The following is a 21597-nucleotide window of genomic DNA, read 5'->3' on the forward strand; positions in this document are numbered from 1 at the left end:
AAGGACAGGTGCCTCCTCCCTGCAGCCTCAGGTCTAAAAGCACAAGGATATCAGTAACCAAAGAGAAAAGTGGGGCAAGAGGAGAAAAGTGGAGGCAGGTGGCTTTATGGAACCATATGAGACAAACTGACACTGCAGTTACATGGAATCGGGGAAAAATACAGCACTACCTGACCGTCTCAACCTAGCTGTCTATGTGGGTTGGGACCTCTGGACATTCACTGGCTGCGGTGACCACCTCCCCCACCCCTCAGCAGCATTTGACCCTTGTCTAACCTTTCCCCAGGCAGTGATCACCCAGGTTGCTGATGTGCTTGTGTTAATGTCCAACCACCCCCAGAAGCCCTGGAGCCTCTGGAGGATGGGAGTCAAGCTTGAACTGAGCACAGGGTTAGGCAGGGGCACCCACACTGGCCTCCAAGGGTGAATCAATGAAGCAGTGAAGGAAAGGACAGGCACCCTCGCCCTGTGGCCTTGTGTCTAAAAGCACAAGTTTATCAGTAACCAAAGAGAAATGGGGCAGGAAGAAGCCAAGGGAGGGGTACAGGCCAGGGCACAGATGATTCTATGGAATGATACGAGGCAAAATGACACAGCAGTTACAAGGAATCTGGGCAAAGTGCAGCAAGTATCTGGCTGTCCCAATCTGGATGTCCATGTGATTTTGGTCTTGAAGTGTGAGGCCTCAGGCCGAGCAGGGATACCACTGTCAGTGGAGGTGCCCCTGGCCATGTAACCTGGAAGGCAAAGTCCCTCCAAAGAAGTAGGAAAATCAGGGTGGAGAAGGAAGCCTTGGGAAGGCAGCTTACCCTGAAAAGAATCTGAAGTGGGCCAGATAGGGTTAGGACCCGCCTGGCCTGAGGGCTTAGGCTCAGAAACTTCTTCTGCAGTAAGTAGGGAAGTTAGAGCTGGGGCCAGGGAAGAGTGAGCTCTGCTTGGTGGGGCCAGGAAGTCCCCAGACTAGTCATAGACTAGTTGCCCACCCGCCAGGCAACACAGTCCTGTAAAAGGTGGGCTGGCAGATTGGGCAGAGGTGAGACTGAGCTGAGACAGCTCACTTCCAACCCAACTGTCAATTCCCAAACCACCTCTCTGCCTACACCTAGGCCACAGCCCTAGCTCAGGCCTCAGGCCCCCTTCCTCAGATTAGGATCATGAAGCAGCCTCCTTATCCCTCTCCAGGCTCTGTCCCCCAAGTCTGTGCTCTTTGCTGCATCTGTGTGATCCTTTAAGAGCTCCCCATTGCCCTTGAGACAGAAGTCAAGTTCCTGAACCCACCCCCAAAGTCCACCTTGATCTGGCCCCCACCTGTATCTCTGCTGCCTCTCCTGTACCCATTCAATACCTCCATCTACCAAACTTGTCGTGGTCTTTTGGGTGTGTGGCTCCTTATCCCTTGGATGTCCTCATCCCCATCTCAGCTTCTGGAAACCTTCTACACTCAATACATGTCTTCCTCCTTCAGGAAGCCTTCCTAGAACAATCCAGTCCTTGGCCAGCCCTGTGAGTGCTACCAGATCGCCTTGTCTCATGCTCTCTTCTCGAGGCCTATGGGACCCCTCCCCACAACAGAGCCAGCTCAGGGCCAGCCCTCCAGACTCCCTGCTGCCCTATGCCCAGCCCTTTGCTGGCCGCCGAGGACAAAGATACAGCATTAGAGTCCCTCCTGTCAAGGAGAACCAGCGTACTAAGGGAAGCAAACCCACCCACAGATGCTCACCACAGAGGACAGACTGGGAAGAAACAGTCCACCTAGTCCAGGGCTCAGAGGAAGGAGGGAAGGCCTTCTTGGGAAAGAGGGATCTGAGCTGGGCCTCGAAGGATTTAATGGTAGAGGAGCAGAAAGGGCATCCTTGGAGAGGGAAGGAGCAAAGGAAAGAAGAAGAGAAGGGCAATGCTTAGCAAAGTAGGGCTTTGTCTAAGTGAGGGGACAGGGGGATGGGTGAGGTGAGAAGCCTGTGTCCCTCCTGTGGGGGATGGGAACCATGAGATTGCCAAGGCTGGAGTCGGGCTCATCCCCCAATGCCCTGACAATGATGGCCGGAGAGCATACAGACTAGAAACATTTCTTGACTGTTAGTGGGCTTTTGCCCATGTCACACCCACTGCCTGCCATGTGGTGGGCATGTCAGGGCAGAGGGAGGGATCAGAAGGGGGGGCAAGGTCCAGACTCAGGGCATCTGTGCTTCTTGTAGATCAGGGGAGGGGTACATGGAAGCCTCTGGCCCAGGCTGAACATTTCTTCACAGGGTGGCAGCTGTGCCCAGACTAGGCTGGGCACAGATCGAGTGGATCTCAGGTCCCCAGAGCCCAGTGGGTGGCAGTCAGGATGGCTGCTTTTCAGGGGTCATCAGTCGCTCCACCTCCCGCATGAACCGCAGACACAACTCTTCTTGCCAGGGCAGAGCCACACACTGCACGGCCACGGGCAGCCCCACGCTCTTCTTCACGGCCTGTGAGGGACACAGGTATCAGGATGGGAGGTAGAGGAGGCAAGACCCCGCGAGGGACCAGAAGGCACCCCATCTGGAGAGGAGGGGCAGCACAGCATGGCAGGGCCAGGCTGCTGTCCTTCAGGGTCTCGCATGAAGAAAGGTGAGTGAGGGGGTGCCTGGCTGGCTCACTGAGTAGAGTATGTGACTCTTGATCCTGGGGTCATGAGTTTGAGCCCCAGATTGGATGCAGAGCTTACTTAAAAAAGAAAAGGAAAAAAAATGCAGGCAAGGACTACATGCACTTATGTTGCTTCCTTCACAGCAGCCAGCATTGGAGTGCGGGTGGGAGTCCAGGGGAAGGGGGACCCTGGGGGCCAAGCCAGGCCCTGTGGCCTCACCTTCTGTAGCGCCTTGTCCCAGATATCTCCAAAGTAGCCCCTGTAATGTTCCATCTGGGCCTCATCCTCAGCGGTCACTGTGGTGACAGGCACCACCCCCGCTGGGAAGTCCAGGCAGTTGTAGAGCAGAGTGTAGCTGACAGCCGCTGAAACACAACACAAGCGGCTACAGCAGGCCAGGCGACCTTCAATGCCAACTGTCTTCTCTGTACCCCAGCCTTTCACCCTGGGAAATGGCACCCTGCCTCCACAGACAGAGAGGGGCTCTCTCCCAGGGCCACGGAGATTCAGGTGAATGAAAAAGCTCAGGAATCCAGATTCAAGGTAGGCTGGAGAGCCTGCTGGGGCTTGCCCTCTGCCCTTGCCCATGAAGCTTCCCCACCTGGAATGTTGTTCCTATTTTCTTGGCTTATCTAAATCCCACCTGGACTTTAAACGCCACCTCCCCAAACCATAGACTCTGTAACTCAAGATCTCCAACTTCAGTAGTGCTGTGAACAGGGAGCTCATTCCCACCCAGGACATCCCACATGACTCCCATCTCTCCAGCCAGACTGTGAGCTCCCCAAGGGCAGGGCCCTCCCCAAGGGGTGTAGCCCTCCCCCAAGGCTCCTCTTCTATTTCCCAGCAGCCTTCTGGGCACTGGGCCGAACTTCCAGAGGAGGAAAGGCAGGTGGGAGTGTCAGGGGTGTGGTGGGGCAGCAGGCCTCACCTGTGGCCCTGCCAGGAGCATTCAGGTTCAGAGCAGGGCCCAGCATGGGGGTGAGCAACACATCCAGGTCCAGTGCTCTCCACTGGGCAATCACAGAGTTGCGGTACACCTGGGGAGGATGCCAGCAGGAGCCCTCGGACCCAGCCCATCACAGGGACTCTCTAATGAAGGGACTGTGGCCAGGGTGGCTCGGGCCCCAGCACCTGCCCCTGGATCTGGACTAAGCCTGGAAGGGATGGAGGTCCTTGGGGCACACAGGCATGGCCACTCTCCGGCAGCATCAGTTGCTCCACCTCCCACACGAATCATAAACATAATTTTTCCTGCCAGGGTGGGGCCACGTAGTGCCAGACAGCACCAGTGGGGGCAAAGAGGCAGCCAGGACAGGAGCTGACTGACCCAGCCCCTAAGGATGAGCACCTAGGCAAGTGAGGATCACAGACCAGTCCAGGGAGCAGAAGGGGGAATGACAGGCTACTCCAGGGGACCAGAGGGACCAGTGGCCAAGAGAGCCCACTGGTAGGTGCCCTGTCCAACTCCACCCCATCCCCCACCCTACTCCATTCTAGGGGCTCTGACCTCACCTCAATCTCGTACTGCAGTTCCCAGAGCTTTCCAGCCGACCTAGGCAGAGGGAACGAGGTCACTGGCCATGGGGATTTGCAACATCAGACTCCTACTCCTAACACCCCCCAACCCCCCCAGATCTCAATCCTCCATGGGCGCTTCTCAACTATGGGAGCTCTGAGACAGATGCAATACAAGGGAGAATTTCAAATCCTTAAGTTCATGTCCTGCTGAGAAAAGCAGGCCCCAAGAGGGACTTAAGCTATGCCACTTAGTGACTTCACAGCACAGCCAGGACCACATCAGGCCTGATTCCCAACTACCCTTAGTACACAAGAGAGGCCAGAGCTGCCAAAGGTCCTAAATTCCTGGCAGTGAGAGAAGGGGCAAGTCCAGAGGATGTCAGGGCCTAAAAATAAGGCCATTTATGCCCTTTTCCCACCCGAGCCACTAAGGGGCAGGCAGGACCCAGTGAAGCTCAGTTCATGTCAGACCTCCAAGAGCAGCGTCTCTCATAGGTTCCCAAGTAGCCCCCTCTCCCCTGTGCCTCTACATGCTTCCTTTCCTGGTCCTTTTTACCCATGCATAGCCAGGTCTTCTCCTCTCCAACCCATCCTTCCCGTGATCCCTTTCAGGCTCCTCCTCTCTAGCCAGACCTGGACCCTGAGAAGGCAAACTTCAAGGTCCCATCTGAAAGCCACAGAGGTTGCCACCCTGGCTGAGCCACTTCCACCTCAGAAGCTACTTCCCTCATCTCTTCCTGTCGGAAACCACTTAACCCCAGGTCAGGGGAAGAGGGGGGTGGGATCTAGGCATAGGAAATGTCCTTACCGGGACTTCATACTGCCAAGAAAGGCTGCCATCCTTGGGAACTGCCAAAGGACAAACACAGTGTTAGTGACTCAGCTTTGGGCTGAGTGCAGCCAAGCCACCTGTGCCTCTTTTCCCTCTGTCCCTTCCCCCAGGTCCCAGGTCAGCACCTCTTTTAGCACACGGGCTGGCTGAAGATTGCAGGGCATGGGGTGAGGAGAGGAGTATGGGTGGGGGTTGAAGAGAAGAGGAGGCCATGCTCACCCAAACCAAGAGAGGCTAAGGTGAGAGGGGAAGAGCCCCAGAGGCCCCCTGCCAGCCCACCCCAGCCCTCCACTCCTTGTGCCCTCACCAGAGGCTTTAGCAGGAAAGCCAGCAGTCCTTTCAAACACCTGGGTATCTTCAGAGCTGAGATCAGGTCTCCCAAGCAGGGGTCCACGAAATCACCTTTGCTGGGAGACAAAGGGTCCAGTTCAGCATTTCCTCCCCAGGCCTCCCTCCTGGCTTGGGTCCAGTCCAGCACTCCCTACTCAGTGTCATCTCTTCGGTGACACCCTCTAGACTCCCTCTTCAACAGACTCTGGTAACCACTGGTCTCCAACCCCTTCACCTGCCTCCTTTTATTTATTTTTTAAAAGATTTTTCTTTCTTTTTTTTTTTTTCTTTAATCTCTACACCCAACATGGGGCTCAGAACCACAACCCTGAGATCAGGCAACCCCGAGATGCTCTACAGACTGAGCCAGCCAGACACCCTTATCTGCCTCCTTTTAAACACGTGACTTGTTTCTGCTGATCGCTGGGATGCCTGGACTCCACTCCACACTGGAGTTCCCCAAGGCAGGACTCTGTGTCTCCCTCCCTGGCAAACTCAGCTTAAAGCAATAAGGACTCAATGAGGGCAAAAGCTCCCTGGCCAGGGATTGGCACTGAGAGTATCCCCTGTAAATGCTGATGCCAGCCTAGAGGTACAAGCGGAGCCGCCATGACTCTTGTTTCTGAGGCTGTCTCTAGCTCTAGAGTTCAGGGAAAGGTCTCAGAAGGCTGATCCTAAGGGTTTGTTCCCAGGGCCAGAGTGAGGGGCAGCCCCTTCTGCTGAAGCCTAGACCATACTCAGCTACGAGAAGAAGTCCAGTCAGCCCAGGCACATGACCAGGAGGCACCTTCACAGATCTATCTTCCACTCCTATCAACCCTTAAGGACCAAAGGCTTCTCTAAACATGAGCTCTTTAAAGTCCCTTAAAGTAGTGGGGTGCCTGGGTGGCTCAGTCGGTTAAGCGTACGACTTCAGCTCAGGTCATGATCTCATGGTCCATGAGCTCGAGCCCCAAGTTGGGCTCTGTGCTAACAGCTCAGAGCCTGGAGCCTGCTTCGGATTCTGTGTCTCCCTCTCTCTCTGACCCTCCCCCATTCATGCTCTGTCTCTGTCTCAAAAATAAATAAAAAATAAAAAATAAAGTCCCTTAAAGTAGGCCTGGCCCAACCCACCCACTCCTACTCTACAGAAGAGAAAACTACTGAAAAGGCAGACTTGGCTCAAGTCAGAAGAGCCTGGAGTCACAGCATGATGTCTAGATGTCTCCCTTCCTGCTTCATCCTGCCCTTGTCTCCCAATATTCCCCAAATAGACAAGCAACTCCCCTTCCCACCTCCTACCTCCCAATGAGCTCCCATCAATTAAGCTCTGCTCAATCCAGCCTCCCCTTGAGCCGGTACCTTTCTAAAGTCTCCCTGGCAAAGGATCTCCAGGCTCAGTCTGCACAATTAGAGGGGCAGAGAGGTCCCTGCCCAGAATGCTCAGAGCTTCTTTGTGTTCAGCTGAGGCCTGTCCCCCATCTTCTGCCAGACTGGCCCACACTGGGAGTAACAGAACCCATTGCTCTCTCTGGGTCTAATGTCCCCACCCCAGACCCCAAAGTCCACATCACTCACAAGTTCTGTAGGAAGCTGTGGCCGCCATCACTGAACAGCCCACCTGTTGAGAGGATCTCCAGAGCATGGGGTATATTGCTTGGCAGGAAGGGAATCAGCTGCAAGATTAAGGAGTATAAGGCCCCCACCCTAAAAACCCTTGACTCCCACAACCCCATGCTTCCCAGGTGGCCCTGAGGATGGACTGGACCAATCCTGCCTGCATGGTAGCACCCCCTGGAGCCACAAAGGCAGCCTTACTGACCCATGAAAACTCCCTTAAAATGCATTACCATGAGAGAAGTCAAGCCAAGCCATACATGAACTAACTTGTCTCAGATAAGCAGAGTAAAGCCCATTGGCTCACCACCCTGGGATGGTGGGAATCTCTGGACAGTTGTGCACCATTGTTTGTAGTTGATGAGAGCCTCCCATATAGCACTCACACATCCCCAGCACAGGGCTGAGTTCATCACCAATCACTTAACCTAATTAATACGATCAGCCCTCTATCTATGGTCCCGCAGGAACACAGTTCCCATCCCAACCACAGAATAATCAGGGTGAGAGGATGCCAGGGACAGGCAGCAGCCATGGGTACCAGGAAGGTTTCCCGAAGGAGGGGCCACACCAGGACTTCCAGGTTCCCACAGCCGTACCGTGTGGCCAGCAGCCTCCAGGCTCTGCTTCGTCTCCAGCAGGGCCCGCTTCATGGCCGGGGTTGGTGTGGTATAGTTGTCGGTCTCATAATATCCCACACGCAGGGGCTGAGAGCTTGTGTAGACCTGGGGGCAAACACAGGAGTCAGAATCAGGTCAAGAGAGGGCAGCCCAAAGTAGGGCTCCCAGGGATCTTTGAAGCTACTCAGCCCCAAACACAGCTGAGAAGCTGCAGCCTGGATCCCTGGAAAATGACTGAGAGGCCAGCCCTTTCTGCCTCTGACCCTTTCACAAAACACCTTCACAATGACTCTGCAGGAGGGGCCCAGCAAGGATGAGGGTTCCCACTGGTCATATGATGAAACTGAGGCTTCAGGTTTTGATAGGAAGACAGGCAAACAGGCCCAGTACATACTGACAACACTAGGTCCAGAACCCAGGCATCCTGAGCCAAGGCCCTCCACTGCCTGTTTCAAGAATGCAAGTCCTGGCTCCCATGATAATTTGTTCCAGACCTCATAAAAGGGACCTCACCTCCTCCTTTCCTCCCTTTCAGAAAGGGGTTCATGAACCACTGGGTTGTTAGAATATCTTCTGCCAAGGAGCGGGAACTCACCCCACCAAGTCCAGATATTCTGCCTACCAAGAAACACCCAAGTTCTCCCTCAAGTTGTTCTCTGAGATGCGTCTCCTGTTTCTCAATGACTGCAGAAGAGGCTGGGGCCAGAAGGGGGGGCCTTTCCTCAGCAGAGGCCCACCCCACCAGGCCAGTTTGGAAGCCTCAGGGTCTCCACATGCAGGCAAGAGCTCCATCTGGTGGCTGACTGCAGAGAAGCAGCTGACCCTGGCTGCAGAGGGTGGGTTTCAGGAAACAGAACCTCCAAGCCCTATCCACAATGCCAAGGGGCTGCTCTCTGGGCTCAGGAGCACCAGTGATAACCAAATTCAACCCCATGCCCCCCAACCCTGCTCACCTCCTCCTTGAAGGGCAGGGGGGGCACGGCAGCATCCAAGCGGAACATGTCCTCACACAGTAGCGCTCGCAGGCACAGTGCCAGGCTTTCCACATCCCGGGCCATGGGGCCGACTGACATTTGCACTGTGGGGCAGGGAGGGGAAGGAAAAAGATCACCCTACCCTAATGGGCTCTGAGGCACAAGCAAGGGCTGGGACATGGCCTAGGAGTGTGAGCAGAGACATGGAAGTAGGAACTCCCACCTAGACCAACCTGGCAGCCAAACACTGCCCCCAGGAGATGCAGGGTAGAACTGGATCAGGAGACCCCCCTCCACCAGGGCACTGAGGGAACCCCAGACCTCACCTGCTACCTGTCCATAGACACAGCCCTTCAGGCCACTCTTGCTGGATAAGAAACACAAAATGTTGGAAACAGGAAATGGTCACCCTCCGCCCAACCTCAAACCCATACAGCAGCTTAGAACTCTCACCACTTCAGAAAGTAGGAACCAACACCAATGGTGCTGTGACATTCCCTCCCAGGAAAACCCCAGAGTGAGGGAATCCCTGCCTGGGGCCTAGAGAGGTTGAGAGCTAGGCCAAGATCATAGAGCAAGAGATCCAGGAGCTCCCTCCACCCACCACCCACACCATACCTGATGCGGTTTCCCGTGGGCTTGAGGCCACAGATGCCACAGAAGGAGGAGGGAAAGCGGATACTGCCTCCGATGTCAGTACCTAAGCCCAGGGGGGAGCCTCCACCTGCAATGAGGGCCCCTTCACCCCCAGAGGAGCCACCTGGGCTCTTAGAGGACTTCAGTGGGTTCAAGGTCTGGCCAAAGAGGGGATTACTGCAGTCATAGCTGGGGGAAGCAAGAAAGGGTCAGCTCAGGTCACACTGGTGCCAATGCCCCTGCCCCCACCCGGCACCCAATCCAACCTGAACATGGACTGAGGGATGTTGGTGTGCACGAAGGGCACAGCGCCCTGTAGCTTCAGCACCTGCACCACCACACTGTCACACTCTGCAGGCATGCTCTCGTTCAGGCTCAAGCCCAGTGTTGAGTCCTGGCCCTAGAGGGAGGGATAGGTGCCAAGAGGTGTACAGCTGATGGATCAGGGGCCCTTCAGCAGAGGGTTCACTCTTACCGCCATCTCACAGGCCAAGGCAGAGCACACCCATGGTTCCTCTCAAGGCCTCTGGACCTGATACTTCCTCTGAGGGCCCAGCGTAACCCAGGATGCAGAGCTGGCTGGCAGGGGCAGGGGTGGGGGTTGAAGCCTGATGTGAGGCAAGGGCATACCTTGTAGCTGAAGCACTCCTTGAGGCTCACAGGGACTCCATAGAGCAGGCCCCGCTTTGGGGCCTGGGACAGCTGAGTCTCACAGTCTGCCAGGTAGGTGGTCACACAGTTGGTCTCTTTGTTTACTTCCCAGGCCTGGAAGAGGGAGAAATGGACACAAGGCAAAGTGAGATTGGCCTTCTTAAAAAAAAAAAAAAAATTGTGGTAGAATATACATAACATGAAATTGGCCTTTTAAAGTATACCCAGGGAAAAAATCAGCAACATGGCCCGGAGCCAGGAGGGCAGAGAATAACTTAGGGCCCACCATCCATCTCACTGGGGACCTCTAGTCCCAACCTCACCCTGGCAGTCTCTGGCCTCAACCCAAAGACAGAGAGAGTAACTCCAGGGCCAGGGCACAAACAAGGCACGCAAAGGAGCAAGACACTGGCCTCAGATGCTCCCCAGAGGGGATGAGCTGGGAGGAAGATGACCTCTGGCTGCTCCACCTCCTCCCCTAAGCTATATCTCTGCCTGTGAAGTCAGGAGGAACCAGATAGGGGCAGATCCCCATCTCAGCCCACACCGGGAGTCAGCACAGAGCAGGACTAGAGCCAGGTTCCAGCCTCCCAGAGGCCAGCATGTTCTCTCCTGCCCCAGTTCTGGCCCACACCTGCCCCAGCTAACCCTCCTCTTTCCCAGAAACTCTTGAATCTGATAATGAAGTCACATAGAGGAGTGACTGACTAATACCAATCACTTAAAGGGATGGAAGCCTGCCTAAAAGGAACAATGCACTAACAGTGGCCATCTGCCACGGGGTCTTTCCATAGCCCTCAAACCACATTCCACAAGGCCCTAGGGGAGGGGTAGACCAGGGCAAAATGATACACAGCCTTCAGTAAATACTCCTGTCCCTGTGAAACATCTGAGGAAAATGGGTGTGGGTCCCATTGCCACAACTTAGCACATGAAATCGGTCTCCAGGCTACCCAAGGCAGGCAGGGAAGAGGCCAATCTGTGACGAGAATGCTCACTTGTGGGTGATTACGAAGGGCAGCAACTTTTCAGGGGCACTGACAGAGGAGACGCAGCACAGTCTGTCAAGACTGCCTGTGTCCTCCCGGCACAGCCAGTGCGGGGGTCTGCATACAGTCCTCTCTCCCCATACAGCCAATCTCTCTCACTCTCTGCTGCAGTCACTCACACCACTGTCACACACCCATCAGTCACCCGGCATGCATGTCCACCTGCCTAGTGGTCATACCCACTGTCACACACTCTGTTTCAAGAAATTACACACAAGTCAACTCACAAAGCACAATTCTTTTTCTTTCATTTCATTTCAAACACATTCCTTGAACACTTACTGTACGAAAGCCAGTAAGTATTCAGCACCAAGTACAAAGACAAATGAGACAAGCTCTGCCCACAAGGAGCCACAGGGGAAAATGAAGGATAAGACAAGCCATGAGAAAATGTGTTAGAATGTTAGAAAGAGAGGCACCCGGGTGGCTCAGTCGGTTAAGTATCCAACTCTTAATTCAGCTCAGGTCATGATCTCACAGTCATGGGATCAAACCCCACATCAAGCTCCGTGCTGAGCATGGAGCCTGCTTGGGATTCTCTCTCCCTCTCTCTCTGCCCCTCTTCCCTACTACTACTCCTTCTTCTTCTTCTTCTTCTTCTTCTTCTCCTCCTCCTCCTCCTCCTCCTCCTCCTCCTTCTTTCTCTCTCTCTCAAAATAAATAAATAAACATTTAAAAAAAGAAAAGAAAGAAAGACCACTGAAGAGGGAACCCTAACTCAGGCTGGGGAGGGTCAGGAGAGGCTCCCTGGAAGACAGCCTCTTTCTCTGAGCCCTGAAGGTTCAGCCAGCAGTGCCTGTTGCCCCAAGAGGGGCAAAGAAGAGGGAGAAGAGAAGAGGGAGAAGAGGCTTCCAGGTAAAGGGAATCCCACAGTGCAAAGTGTGGCAGGCTCTGGGTGCCAGGGAACCGTAGGCAGCTGAGCTATTGATGCCCACACTCCGGAAGGCCTTGACCAGACAGGATGCCAGAGACTGAAGAGGAGCAGAAGAGCAGAATCTAAAGAACTGGAGACCTGAGAGGGAATCTGGCCAGGAGGCTGGGGCCCCACCATGGAGGGAGATGGTGGTGGCAGACCAGGGTGGCTGCGGGGGATGGGAGAATGGGGACAAGGGGATGGGCCAGAGAGAGCTATAGAAAGAGAACAGACCACACTTGGTGACGGATGGGGTGGAGGCGGGAGCGAGAGGGAAGTCTGGGCTGAAAGCCAGGCTTTTAGCTAAGACAAGATGCTCAGTGTTGCCCTCTCACCAACACACACACACAGTCAGCCTGCCTCTCCCTCTCTCTCAATCTCTCTCTTTTTCTCATGCACACAGCTCCTGGCAGCCCCTGGCACTGAGGCCCCACCCTGGTCCCTGGTCCCGAGAGAGTAACTCCAGGCCAGGTTTCCCCCCAGCCTTTGCAGAGAGAGGGAGGATCCAGGCAATCCCCAGCCTGGGGCCTTACCTTTCCTACGTAGGTGAAGAGTGCAGCCTCCGGGGACAGCTCCCCTCGGTGTAACTTCTGCACCAGCTGAGTCAGGGGCAGGGCCAGCAGTGCCTCTGAGTCCAGGTCGGGGTTCTGGGGAGACACCTCAGATAAGTACCCCCTTACCCCACAGGCCTCAAGTGCCTACAGCTGACACTTGTGGCCCATGCCCCTAAGTCCCCACACCTGCCAAAGCAGATGCTAACTGTCACATGCCAATCCACGACAGACATGCCCACCTGCAGCTCTGAGACCAGAAACTGTGGCCCAGCCTAGGCAGGCACTTGTCACCTATGGACAGGACAGATATACCTCTTCTAGGAGGTTATCAGACAGGGTGCTCTGGGAGAGGCCATGCCCAGTATGATTATTAAACCATTATGAACTACCACCATTGACAGCTGCCAACTGCACCATGCTGCTGCTCTCTGTTCTGACTAAATCTTGCTACCATTCCCATTGCACAGATAAAGAAACTGAGGCACCGGAGTGCCTAAGTGTCTCAGTCGGTATAAGCGTCTGTCTCTTGGTTTCGGCTCAGGTCATGATCTCATGGTTTTGTGAGTTCCATGAGTTCCAGCCCTGTGTCAGGCTCCATGCTGGCAGGGCGGAGCCTACTTGGGATTCTCTGTCTCCCTCCCTCTCTGTCCCTCCCTCACTCTGTCTCTGTCTCTCTCAAAATAAATAATAAATAAACTTAAAAAAAAAGGGGGAGGAAGGAAGGAAGGAAGGAAGGAAGGAAGGAAGGAAGGAATTAAGGCACCAAGTGGCTAAGTGCATCACCTAGGACCATACAGGTAAACTATAGTTCTCCGTCCACTCAGCATAGGCTGTCCACTGGCTGTCCACCTGCACCTAACCACTCAATCCCTGGCAAGGGAGATGAGAAAAAGAAGACACTATCCTGGGTGGTTGGGGCTATAGCTAGAGGCTCACAACTAAAAGAGAGGAGTTTTTCATTCATTCCAGATACATATTACCAAGCACCATACTAGGCCTGGAGATCCAACAGTGAACAAAAAAGGCACGTCCATGCTTTGGGAAGCAAGCATGTAATTAATAAGTAAACAAGAATTTGAGATAGTAAGAAATAACTTGAAGAAAATAAAACCTGGTGTGGTGAGTGGGTGGCACACAGGTAGGTAGAGGGTGGTCAGAGAAGAGCTCTCTGAAGGAGGAGGGACATTTGATTGCACACCTGACTGCCAGACCTTGAAGGCTTCCAGTCTCTGGGGTCAGCCTTTGCCTGAAAACCCAGCTTGCTCCCTCCTCAAAGGTATTGAGGCAATTAGTAAACACGGTCAGAGAGAGGGTCTCTGAATCACAGCCACCACTTTCCTCCCCCACTCTCCTCTGCTCTTGCCAAGGTCACCAGGGACCTCCTGGTGACAAATCCAAGAGATACCCCACTCTGATATTTGCTCCATGTCTCACTGAGGTATTCAAAGCTATTGAGACCACATACCAGCTCTCTTCAATTGCCTCCTGGGCATGGAGATACTACCCTCCCTGGTTTTACTCCCGTTTCTCTGCTACTTCTGTCATCCATTTATTCAGTTAGTCAACAAACATGTTCTGAGTACCTACTATGTGCCAGGGACTACGTTCAGGGCTATGAATTTAGACGTAACCAAGACAGACAAGTCCCTGCTTTCAGAGCCTACATTCGAGAAAACAAACAAGTTAACAAATAATGGACAGATCATGGGAAGTATGAGAACACAAGAACAGCTGCTGTGATGGAAATAAGAGAAGACTGACTCAGATGGGATGGTCAGGCCTCTCTGAGGAGGTGACATTTCTTTGTGTGATTTGAAGGATGAGAAGGAGCCAGATGTGGGAAGAGACACGTTCTTCTGGGTACCTCTTCTTCCCTCCCTGATGCTGGGAGAAGTGAATCTTTCTTGTGGCTTCCACTCCAGGTTCTCCACCTAACCCACGGCCTCCTGACCCTCCACCCAGCCTGACCCAACTGAGCTCTGGTGCTCAGGGGCTATTCCCATTGCCGCCCACCCTTGTGTCCTTCTCCCTGAGCTCGCTGCTCCCCCACTTTCCACCGTCTCCTGTTCCACATACCCTTGTGCAGGGAAGGGCTGAGTCCATCCAGGTGTTAGAGTGCAAGAACAGGCCAGGGCCCTTCCCTCCCCCTCTCCCCCACATCCAGATCCAATTAGTCATCCTGTCCATCCTTTCTTTACTGGATCACACAGGGCCACCTTAGCAGTTATCAAGCCCAAGCCATCTACCCACCCTTCCTGCCAGGCCAGCCAGTGCAAAGCAGGACTGGCTGCTCCTTAAGGTCTCTGTCACACCACAAGCTCCAGAGGTATTCCAGGAAGTGCTTCCAGGCTGTGTTCCTGTCAGACTCCTCCACATCCTTCCATGAGATACCACCTACTCACACCCTCCACACACACCCACCACAGAGCCTTTGTACCCCGGAGTTAACAGCAGGAACACTCTACCCCCTTCTCTTTTTCTTAATTTATTTTTTATTAAAAAAAATTTTTTTAACGTTTATTCATTTTTGAGAATCAGAGAGAGACAGAGCATGAGTAGGGGAGGGGCAGAGAGAGAGGGAGACACAGAATCTGAAGCAGGCTCCAGGCTCTGAGCTGTCAGCACAGAGACCAATGAGGGGCTTGAACCCACAAAACGTGAGATCATGACCTGAGCTGAAGTCGGATGCTTAACTGACTGAGCCACCTAGGCACTGCTCTACCCGCTTCTCTTAATTTGTTAAATAGATATAATACTCACTTGGGATTTTATATATATTTATATATATATATAAAATTATATATATTATATAATGTAAATATAATATATGTATTGTATATATATACATAAATATAATGTAAATATAACATATATTGTATATATACATAAATATAATGCATATATAAAATATATAATGTAGTGTGTGTGTGTGTGTGTGTGTATATATATATATATATATATATATATATATATATATAAAATACAGGGAGCCACAAAGCAGAAAAAAATAGCAGAAAGAAAGGCCACCTGACCCTGCCTTGGGGGATTGGGAAGGCTTTATTGAAGAGTGATACTCAGGTGAAAGGGAGAGTATAGTTGGCCTGGCAAAGAGGGGTAAGTGAGGACAAAGAATGCTCTAGACAGTAAGAACAGCATGTGCAAACTGCTGTGATCTCTCCCCACATACACTAGATAATCCCTAGTGATACATGTTTTAAAAACATATACAAAATGAAAGTGGTGTCTCTCTTCCAGCCATCCAAGATACCAAAAGGAAAGAAGGCCAAGGGGAAGAAGGTGGCCCCAGCCCCTACTGTTCTGAAGAAGCAGGAGGCCGAGAAGGTGGTCAATCCCGTTTGAGAAAAAGCCCAAGAATTTTGGGATCAGACAGGACATCCAGTCCAAAAGGTACCTCACCTGCTTTGTCAAATGGCCCCACTACATCCAGCTGTAGTGGCAAAAGACTACTCTACAAGCATCTAAAATTGCCCCCTGCAATTAACCAGTTCACCCAGGCCTTAGACTGCCAAACGGCTCCTCAGCTGCTCAAGCTGGCCCACAGGTACAGACCAGAGACAAAGCAAGAAAAGAAGCAGAGATTGTTGGTCCAGGCTGAGAAGAAAGCTGCCGGCAAAGGGGATGTCCCCACTAAGAGGCCGCCTGTCCTTCGAGAGGGGGTTCATGTGTCACCATCTTGGCAGAAAACAAGAAGGCTCAGCTGGTAGTGATGGCACATGATGTGGATCCCATTCAGCTGGTTGTCTTCCTGCCTGCCCTGTGTTGTAAGATAGGAGTTCCCCACTGCATCATCAAGGGGAAGGCCAGGTGGAGCATCTGGTCCACAGGAAGACCTGCACCACTGTCACCCTCACGCAGGTTAACTTGGAAGACAGAGGAGCTCTGACTAAGCTGGTGGAAGCCATCGGGACCAATTACAATGACAGATATGATGAGATCCACTGCCACTTGGGAGGCAACATCCTGGGTCCAGAGTCGGTGGCTCGCATTGACAAGCTAGAAAAGACAAAGGCTAAAGCACTGGCCACCAAACTGGGCTAAGTAGACGCTGTAGTTTTCTGTACATTTAAAAGTAACAAAAAGTTCTCTTTCAGCCAGAAAAAAAAAAAAAATATATATATATATATATATACACATACATACACAAAATGAAAATGAACATTCACCCTACCCCTGGGACCACCCTGCCCAGTCCCTCTCTGAAAAGGAAACCATAGTTAATGGTTTCTAATGAAAACTCACAGGGACAAAAAAGTTTATGAAAAGCTCACCATGTGTGTAATTGTTTTCATATATTCTATTTTTGTACAAAAGGACTATGCTGTATACACAGTACTTACTACACCTTGCCTTTCTCGCTTGCTATTTTCAATAGCAAGATTGCTTTTTTTTTTCTGATTACATAAGTGTGCTCATTATAGAAAGAAAAATGCCTAAGAGTATGGGGAAGAAAGTAAAAATTAGCTGAGAGCCCACCACACTAGGAGACTTGCCACTGAGAGTGTGGTCACCACCATTTCCCACCTTGCTACAAGGTGCCACAAAGTCCCTGTGAGCCTCAGCTTGAAGCTATCAGCAGGTTCTCTCCATTTTTAAAAAAAATTAGCACAAATTTTAATTCTATCCTATGTTCTTCCATGTTGACAGCTGATGACAGCACCGCTAACAGCTATTTTTAAATCTTCAACTAGTTATCAGGCAGCTGAGACATTTTTTCTTTCACAAGACACCAAAGAAAGTCTGCACCTCCAGGAGGCCAATCTACAAACACAGGGGAAATTAAATTTGTACGGAGAACGCAGGGAAGTGTACAAATAAGTTGTAACTAAGCATTCGGCCACCTAGTAGCATATTCTTTCTCAAGGGAGGGATACTATAGCTATCATTGAATCACTGTCCCTCCTCCAGCTGTCTCTCCTTGAGTCCCCTACTGTCCTAATTTCAGCTGTTCTACATTATCCTCCATGTCTTTTTTAGTTTCCCTCATGGTTTTTATCACCTTTGTTCTATTTCAAGATATCTTTTCCATTTGGTCACACAGGCCACCGATAGTGGTCTCAACAAAAACTACATTCACCCTCAACTCATCTACTGAATCATTTTGTTTTAAAGTCAGGTTTCAAGCTGGGCTTGGAGAAGGCCAGGAGATGGAACCACACATCAGATCCAGTTGAAGGAAGTGGCATTTGTTAAGACCGGTGGAATTCTGGCAAAAGGGGTTATAAGAGATTTGTTTTGGGGTAAGACCACAAGTGCAAAGGCACACAGGCATGAGCAGGTGTTCTGGCTTATCTTTTCCAGCCATAAGATTCTATTGATGGTAGTTCTTCTATTCAGTCTAGAAAGGATATTAGGGGTGCCTGGGTGGCGCAGTCGGTTAAGCGTCCGACTTCAGCCAGGTCACGATCTCGCGGTCCGTGAGTTTGAGCCCCGCGTCAGGCTCTGGGCTGATGGCTCAGAGCCTGGAGCCTGTTTCCGATTCTGTGTCTCCCTCTCTCTCTGCCCCTCCCCCGTTCATGCTCTGTCTCTCTCTGTTCCAAAAATAAATAAACGTTGAAAAAAAAAAAAAAGAAAGGATATTGACACTCATTCAGGGGGCAGGGTGGGAAAAAAGTGGGCAAAGAGTCGTTACAGGTTAAGCCTCACGTGGTCAACAGACAGTTACCAGAAACAGGCCTCACTCTCCATTTGCTCTATAGTCAAGAGAGGTGAACCATTTTGTGATGATTCCGGAAGTGATTAGGATTCCCCCTCCTCCAGCAATGCCTGGGAACACTGGTGGTATCTAGGCTCCCAGCTAGCTTTGTCAGGAGTCTATCAGGCTGGAGCTGTACTACCTGCTGCTGTATTCCCCTGGGGCCTGCCCAGGGCCCTGCTTACCTCACTGCCCCTTACTATTTGGGGCAGGTCTGAAAAAGCCCCAGAAGAAAGGCTGCTTATACAGCCTCAAAACCCACATCCCCATCATCCAGAGACTCCAGAGCCAAGCAGAAAGGCACCTTAGGGGCAGGAGAGAGGAAGGAACTCATCCCAAGTTTCCAAGGGATTGAGTTCAGCTAAACCACCTACTTCTTAACTGCCCCCAAGGCCTTTCAGAGTTACTGTTATCAAGACCCTTGCTGACTGCTCAAATGAGACTCCTGAGATACTTCTCCTTTTCTCCTCCACAGTCACTGGAAAATCATAATGTACATTTCGCTGTTTACCCACCTGGAAGAACCAGGCTTTGGTGTTCTGACACCAGGCTCTCTTGCCCCAGCGAGGGTATGTAAACAGCTTTTTGTATTTCAGGCCCATAACCTCTACCCTGGAAATTTTGGTTATTCTCTTTTTTTTTTTAATGTTTATTTATTTATTTCGAGAGACAGAGAACAAGCAGGGGAGGAGCATAGAGAGAAGGAAAGAATCCCAAGCAGGCTCCACACTATCAGCACAGAGGCCGATGCGGGGCTCAATCCCACAAGCCAGGAGATCATGACCTGAGCTGAAATCAGGAGTCTGACCCTTAACTGACTGAGCCACCCATGTGCCCCTGGAAGATCTGGTTCTAAAAAAATAATGAAAGGCGGTTGCTCCAGAGGGGACCTGTATAGATGCTCATGTTTGGAGCTGAGGTGAGGAAGACCTACCCTTCTACCACGTCACACCCCTGCCAGCAGGTGGGTGTCTTGTGACTGGGAGGGGAGTTCAGTAGGCAGCAACAGTGGGCAGACTGCTGAAGCTGCCCCTGCACAGTTCTTGCCAGCTGGCTGCAGTTCGGGCTATTGCTAAAGAACTCGGGCCTCAGGAGCAGCTGAGGGTCTCCAGGGTGAGCTGGGTGTCACTGCAAGGATCCCTGAGTGGGGCACCTTGGAACTCAGCCAGAGAAGGAGGACTTAGGCAGTGAAGAACTTGTGCTCAGGTAGGGTCAGTGGCCAGTGTGGACTGAACAGCTAAAAACTGACTGATGGTGGGCTTTTCAGCAAGCTTGATGAATAGAGGCTGGAACCAGATACATATTTATTTCAACAAATAAATAAATATGATATATCCTGGCCCAGAAATGGTGTGGAGTAAATCCATACCGGCTAAAAGACACCGTGATCAAGGCTGCACCCTGGGCCTGGCATCCTAAGGCCTGGTCTCCCTACCTAATATCCCCTCCCTGCTCTCCTCCACTGGAATGAGGCTGGAGAGTACCACTGGGCATGTAGGTTCTAGTTCCAGCTCTGCACCCAACTCTAAAATCACAGCATCTGCTAAAAGCAATTTTCTGTGACTCCTTCCCTGACTCCCACCTAGGCACATCCTCCTGACACCTGCTGTGTCCCCAGTCACCTGGAATGCTTTCCCACCTGCCAGATCTGAATCCTATCAAACACAAAGCCTCACAAACAATCGTGGCAAGTTTTTCCTCTCACAGTACATAAGAACTTCTCCCAGAATTTATCATTTTGACTTCTAACTGGGTCCAGCGTCTCAAACACCTTGAGCGAAAGCCTCATCTTCTAGGCCCCTCCCCAGCACCTATGCACACACTGAGCTGAACCAGAATGAGAAAAGCTTGTTGACAGCTCACCCAGGGAAGGGCTGGAATTACACTTGCTTAAGGAAAAGGGCCTGTAAGGGGTTAGAGCAGGAGCTGGGGAGACTTCTATTCCGGCCCAGCCCTCTTTGCACTTGGGCAAGTCCTTTTCTGGCTCTCTCTTAGTATCATCACGCACAAATCAATGACTTTAAACTATAAGCTTTCCGGATTCCCTTGGCCATGACTCTGTGATTACAAAGTCTTAACCTGAGCATCATATTGGTTCTCATGCTTGCATTTTAGCTTTCTAAAAGTCTTGAGGGGCACCTGGGTGGCTCAGTCGGTTGGGCATCCGACTTGGGCTCAGTTTGTGAGTTCAAGCCCCGCTTGGGGCTCTGTGCTGACAGCTCAGAGCCTGGAGCCTGCTTCAGATTCGGTGTCTCCCCCTCTCTCTGCCCCTCCCATGTTCATGCTCTGTATCTCTGTCTCTCAATAATAAACATTTAAAAAAATAAATAAATGAATGAATGAAAGTCTTGAAATTCTTTGGCACCGAGCAAAGTTCCTCTCTCTTTGACCCAGTGCGGCGATGGCCTTTGGTCTCCCAGCCTCCCCTCGGCTCTACCTCAGAAAGAGTATGGAATGTATTAGGGCAAAGAGAGGTTCCGAACTAAAACCTGCGCGGCCCTCCACCTGCCCCTCCGCGCGCCAGTGCGGCTGAAAATGCTGCTAGGGATACCCCACCCTGTGCCTCCCCACACACACCACGGGACCCGAGCGGTCACCTGGAGGCGGAAGCGCTGCGCCGACTTATCCATGGTCTCCAGAGCCGCCCGCTGTTTGCGTCGTGCCCTGGCCCCCGCGTCCCGCGCGGGCCGACGACTTGACCAGCGTAGGGCCACGGCCGCTGCAACGAAGCAGCAGGCCAGGGCAGCCACGGAGGCGCCAGGGAGCTCGGTCCACAGTTCCTCCAGCACCATGATCTCCCGCCGCCAACTGTGCGGAAAACGGCAGAGGAGGGATCAACACATTAGCATGCCGCCGCAAAACCCGGCCTGGATCGGCCTCGGATTCCGCGCCCCCTCTGCGGGAGAGGGGGTTGGAGGACGCGCGGCCTCTGGCCCACGGGGCAGCGCGCCTTTGCTTGGCAGCGGGCCGGAGGCGGATGGTGCGTAACCGTCAAGGTGAAGCCCGGCGACAGGTTTAGGGTCACTCCTCGCGTTCTCCCGCACCCGGCCGGGAAGGGCGCGACGGGCAACCGTGTTCCGCGCGCGCCCTCGGTAAGCTTACGCCCAGCGCACCTCACAGCCCCAGCTTCCCGGAAGACGCGGCCGGCAAGAGCCCTCTGCGGGGGAAAAGCCGGCCAAGAGGACGAGAGCAGCGACCGATTGGACTCGAGGACCTGATTAACCCCCCCGCAAATAGTTCAGTCGCATCTTTCTTGGAGACCCTCCCAGGATGCTCACCTCTCCCACCCTCAGAGCTTCCAGGGGCACAGGAAGTTTCCCTGGGAAGCCCACCTGCCTCCCCCTCCCTTTCCCCAAATCAGGGACCACATGTGTCTCACTTAAGGCTCTTCATGGCCAGATCATTGATCACTTGTCCTTTTGCTCAGCCACCTCCCCTTCTCCAGTCATGGGCCCTCCTGGATTTTACATCCAGAGAGCAGAAGGAACACCTGACCAGGAGTCTCGGGACCTGGCACTCTTCCAAAGAGGGGATGGGGTGGGGGGTTAGATACACAAACAAAATACTCCCACCCAGGCCTCTATCATAGGACTT

At 52.5% G+C, this 21597-nt stretch overlaps 1 protein-coding gene across 4 annotated transcripts; it reads right to left on the reverse strand.

Annotated features, from left to right (window-relative positions):
• Nucleotides 1-474: 474 nt before the first annotated feature.
• FAAH (fatty acid amide hydrolase) lies at nucleotides 475-21069 on the reverse strand. Of its 4 annotated transcripts, XM_047872125.1 has the most exons (15): nucleotides 20601-21065; nucleotides 12270-12383; nucleotides 9754-9888; nucleotides 9390-9523; nucleotides 9106-9312; nucleotides 8814-8854; nucleotides 8467-8591; nucleotides 7493-7618; nucleotides 6855-6952; nucleotides 5275-5374; nucleotides 4944-4984; nucleotides 4130-4169; nucleotides 3546-3654; nucleotides 2834-2979; nucleotides 475-2453 (listed from the first exon to the last, which is right to left on the reverse strand). In XM_047872125.1, the coding sequence occupies exons 1-15, from the start codon at nucleotides 20793-20795 to the stop codon at nucleotides 2325-2327; spliced, it is 1740 nt and encodes a 579-aa protein (XP_047728081.1). In that variant the 5' UTR covers nucleotides 20796-21065; the 3' UTR covers nucleotides 475-2324. The 4 variants fall into 4 exon arrangements, 2 of the variants coding, with proteins under 2 accessions (XP_047728081.1, XP_047728082.1); XR_007154971.1 differs by lacking the exon at nucleotides 3546-3654 and having other exon boundaries at nucleotides 20601-21069; XM_047872126.1 differs by lacking the exon at nucleotides 12270-12383 and having other exon boundaries at nucleotides 20601-21066.
• Between the last annotated feature and the right edge of the window lie 528 nt (nucleotides 21070-21597).

The sequence above is a fragment of the Prionailurus viverrinus genome, chromosome C1 (assembly GCF_022837055.1).
Source record: "Prionailurus viverrinus isolate Anna chromosome C1, UM_Priviv_1.0, whole genome shotgun sequence".
Taxonomy (NCBI): Eukaryota; Metazoa; Chordata; class Mammalia; order Carnivora; family Felidae; genus Prionailurus; species Prionailurus viverrinus.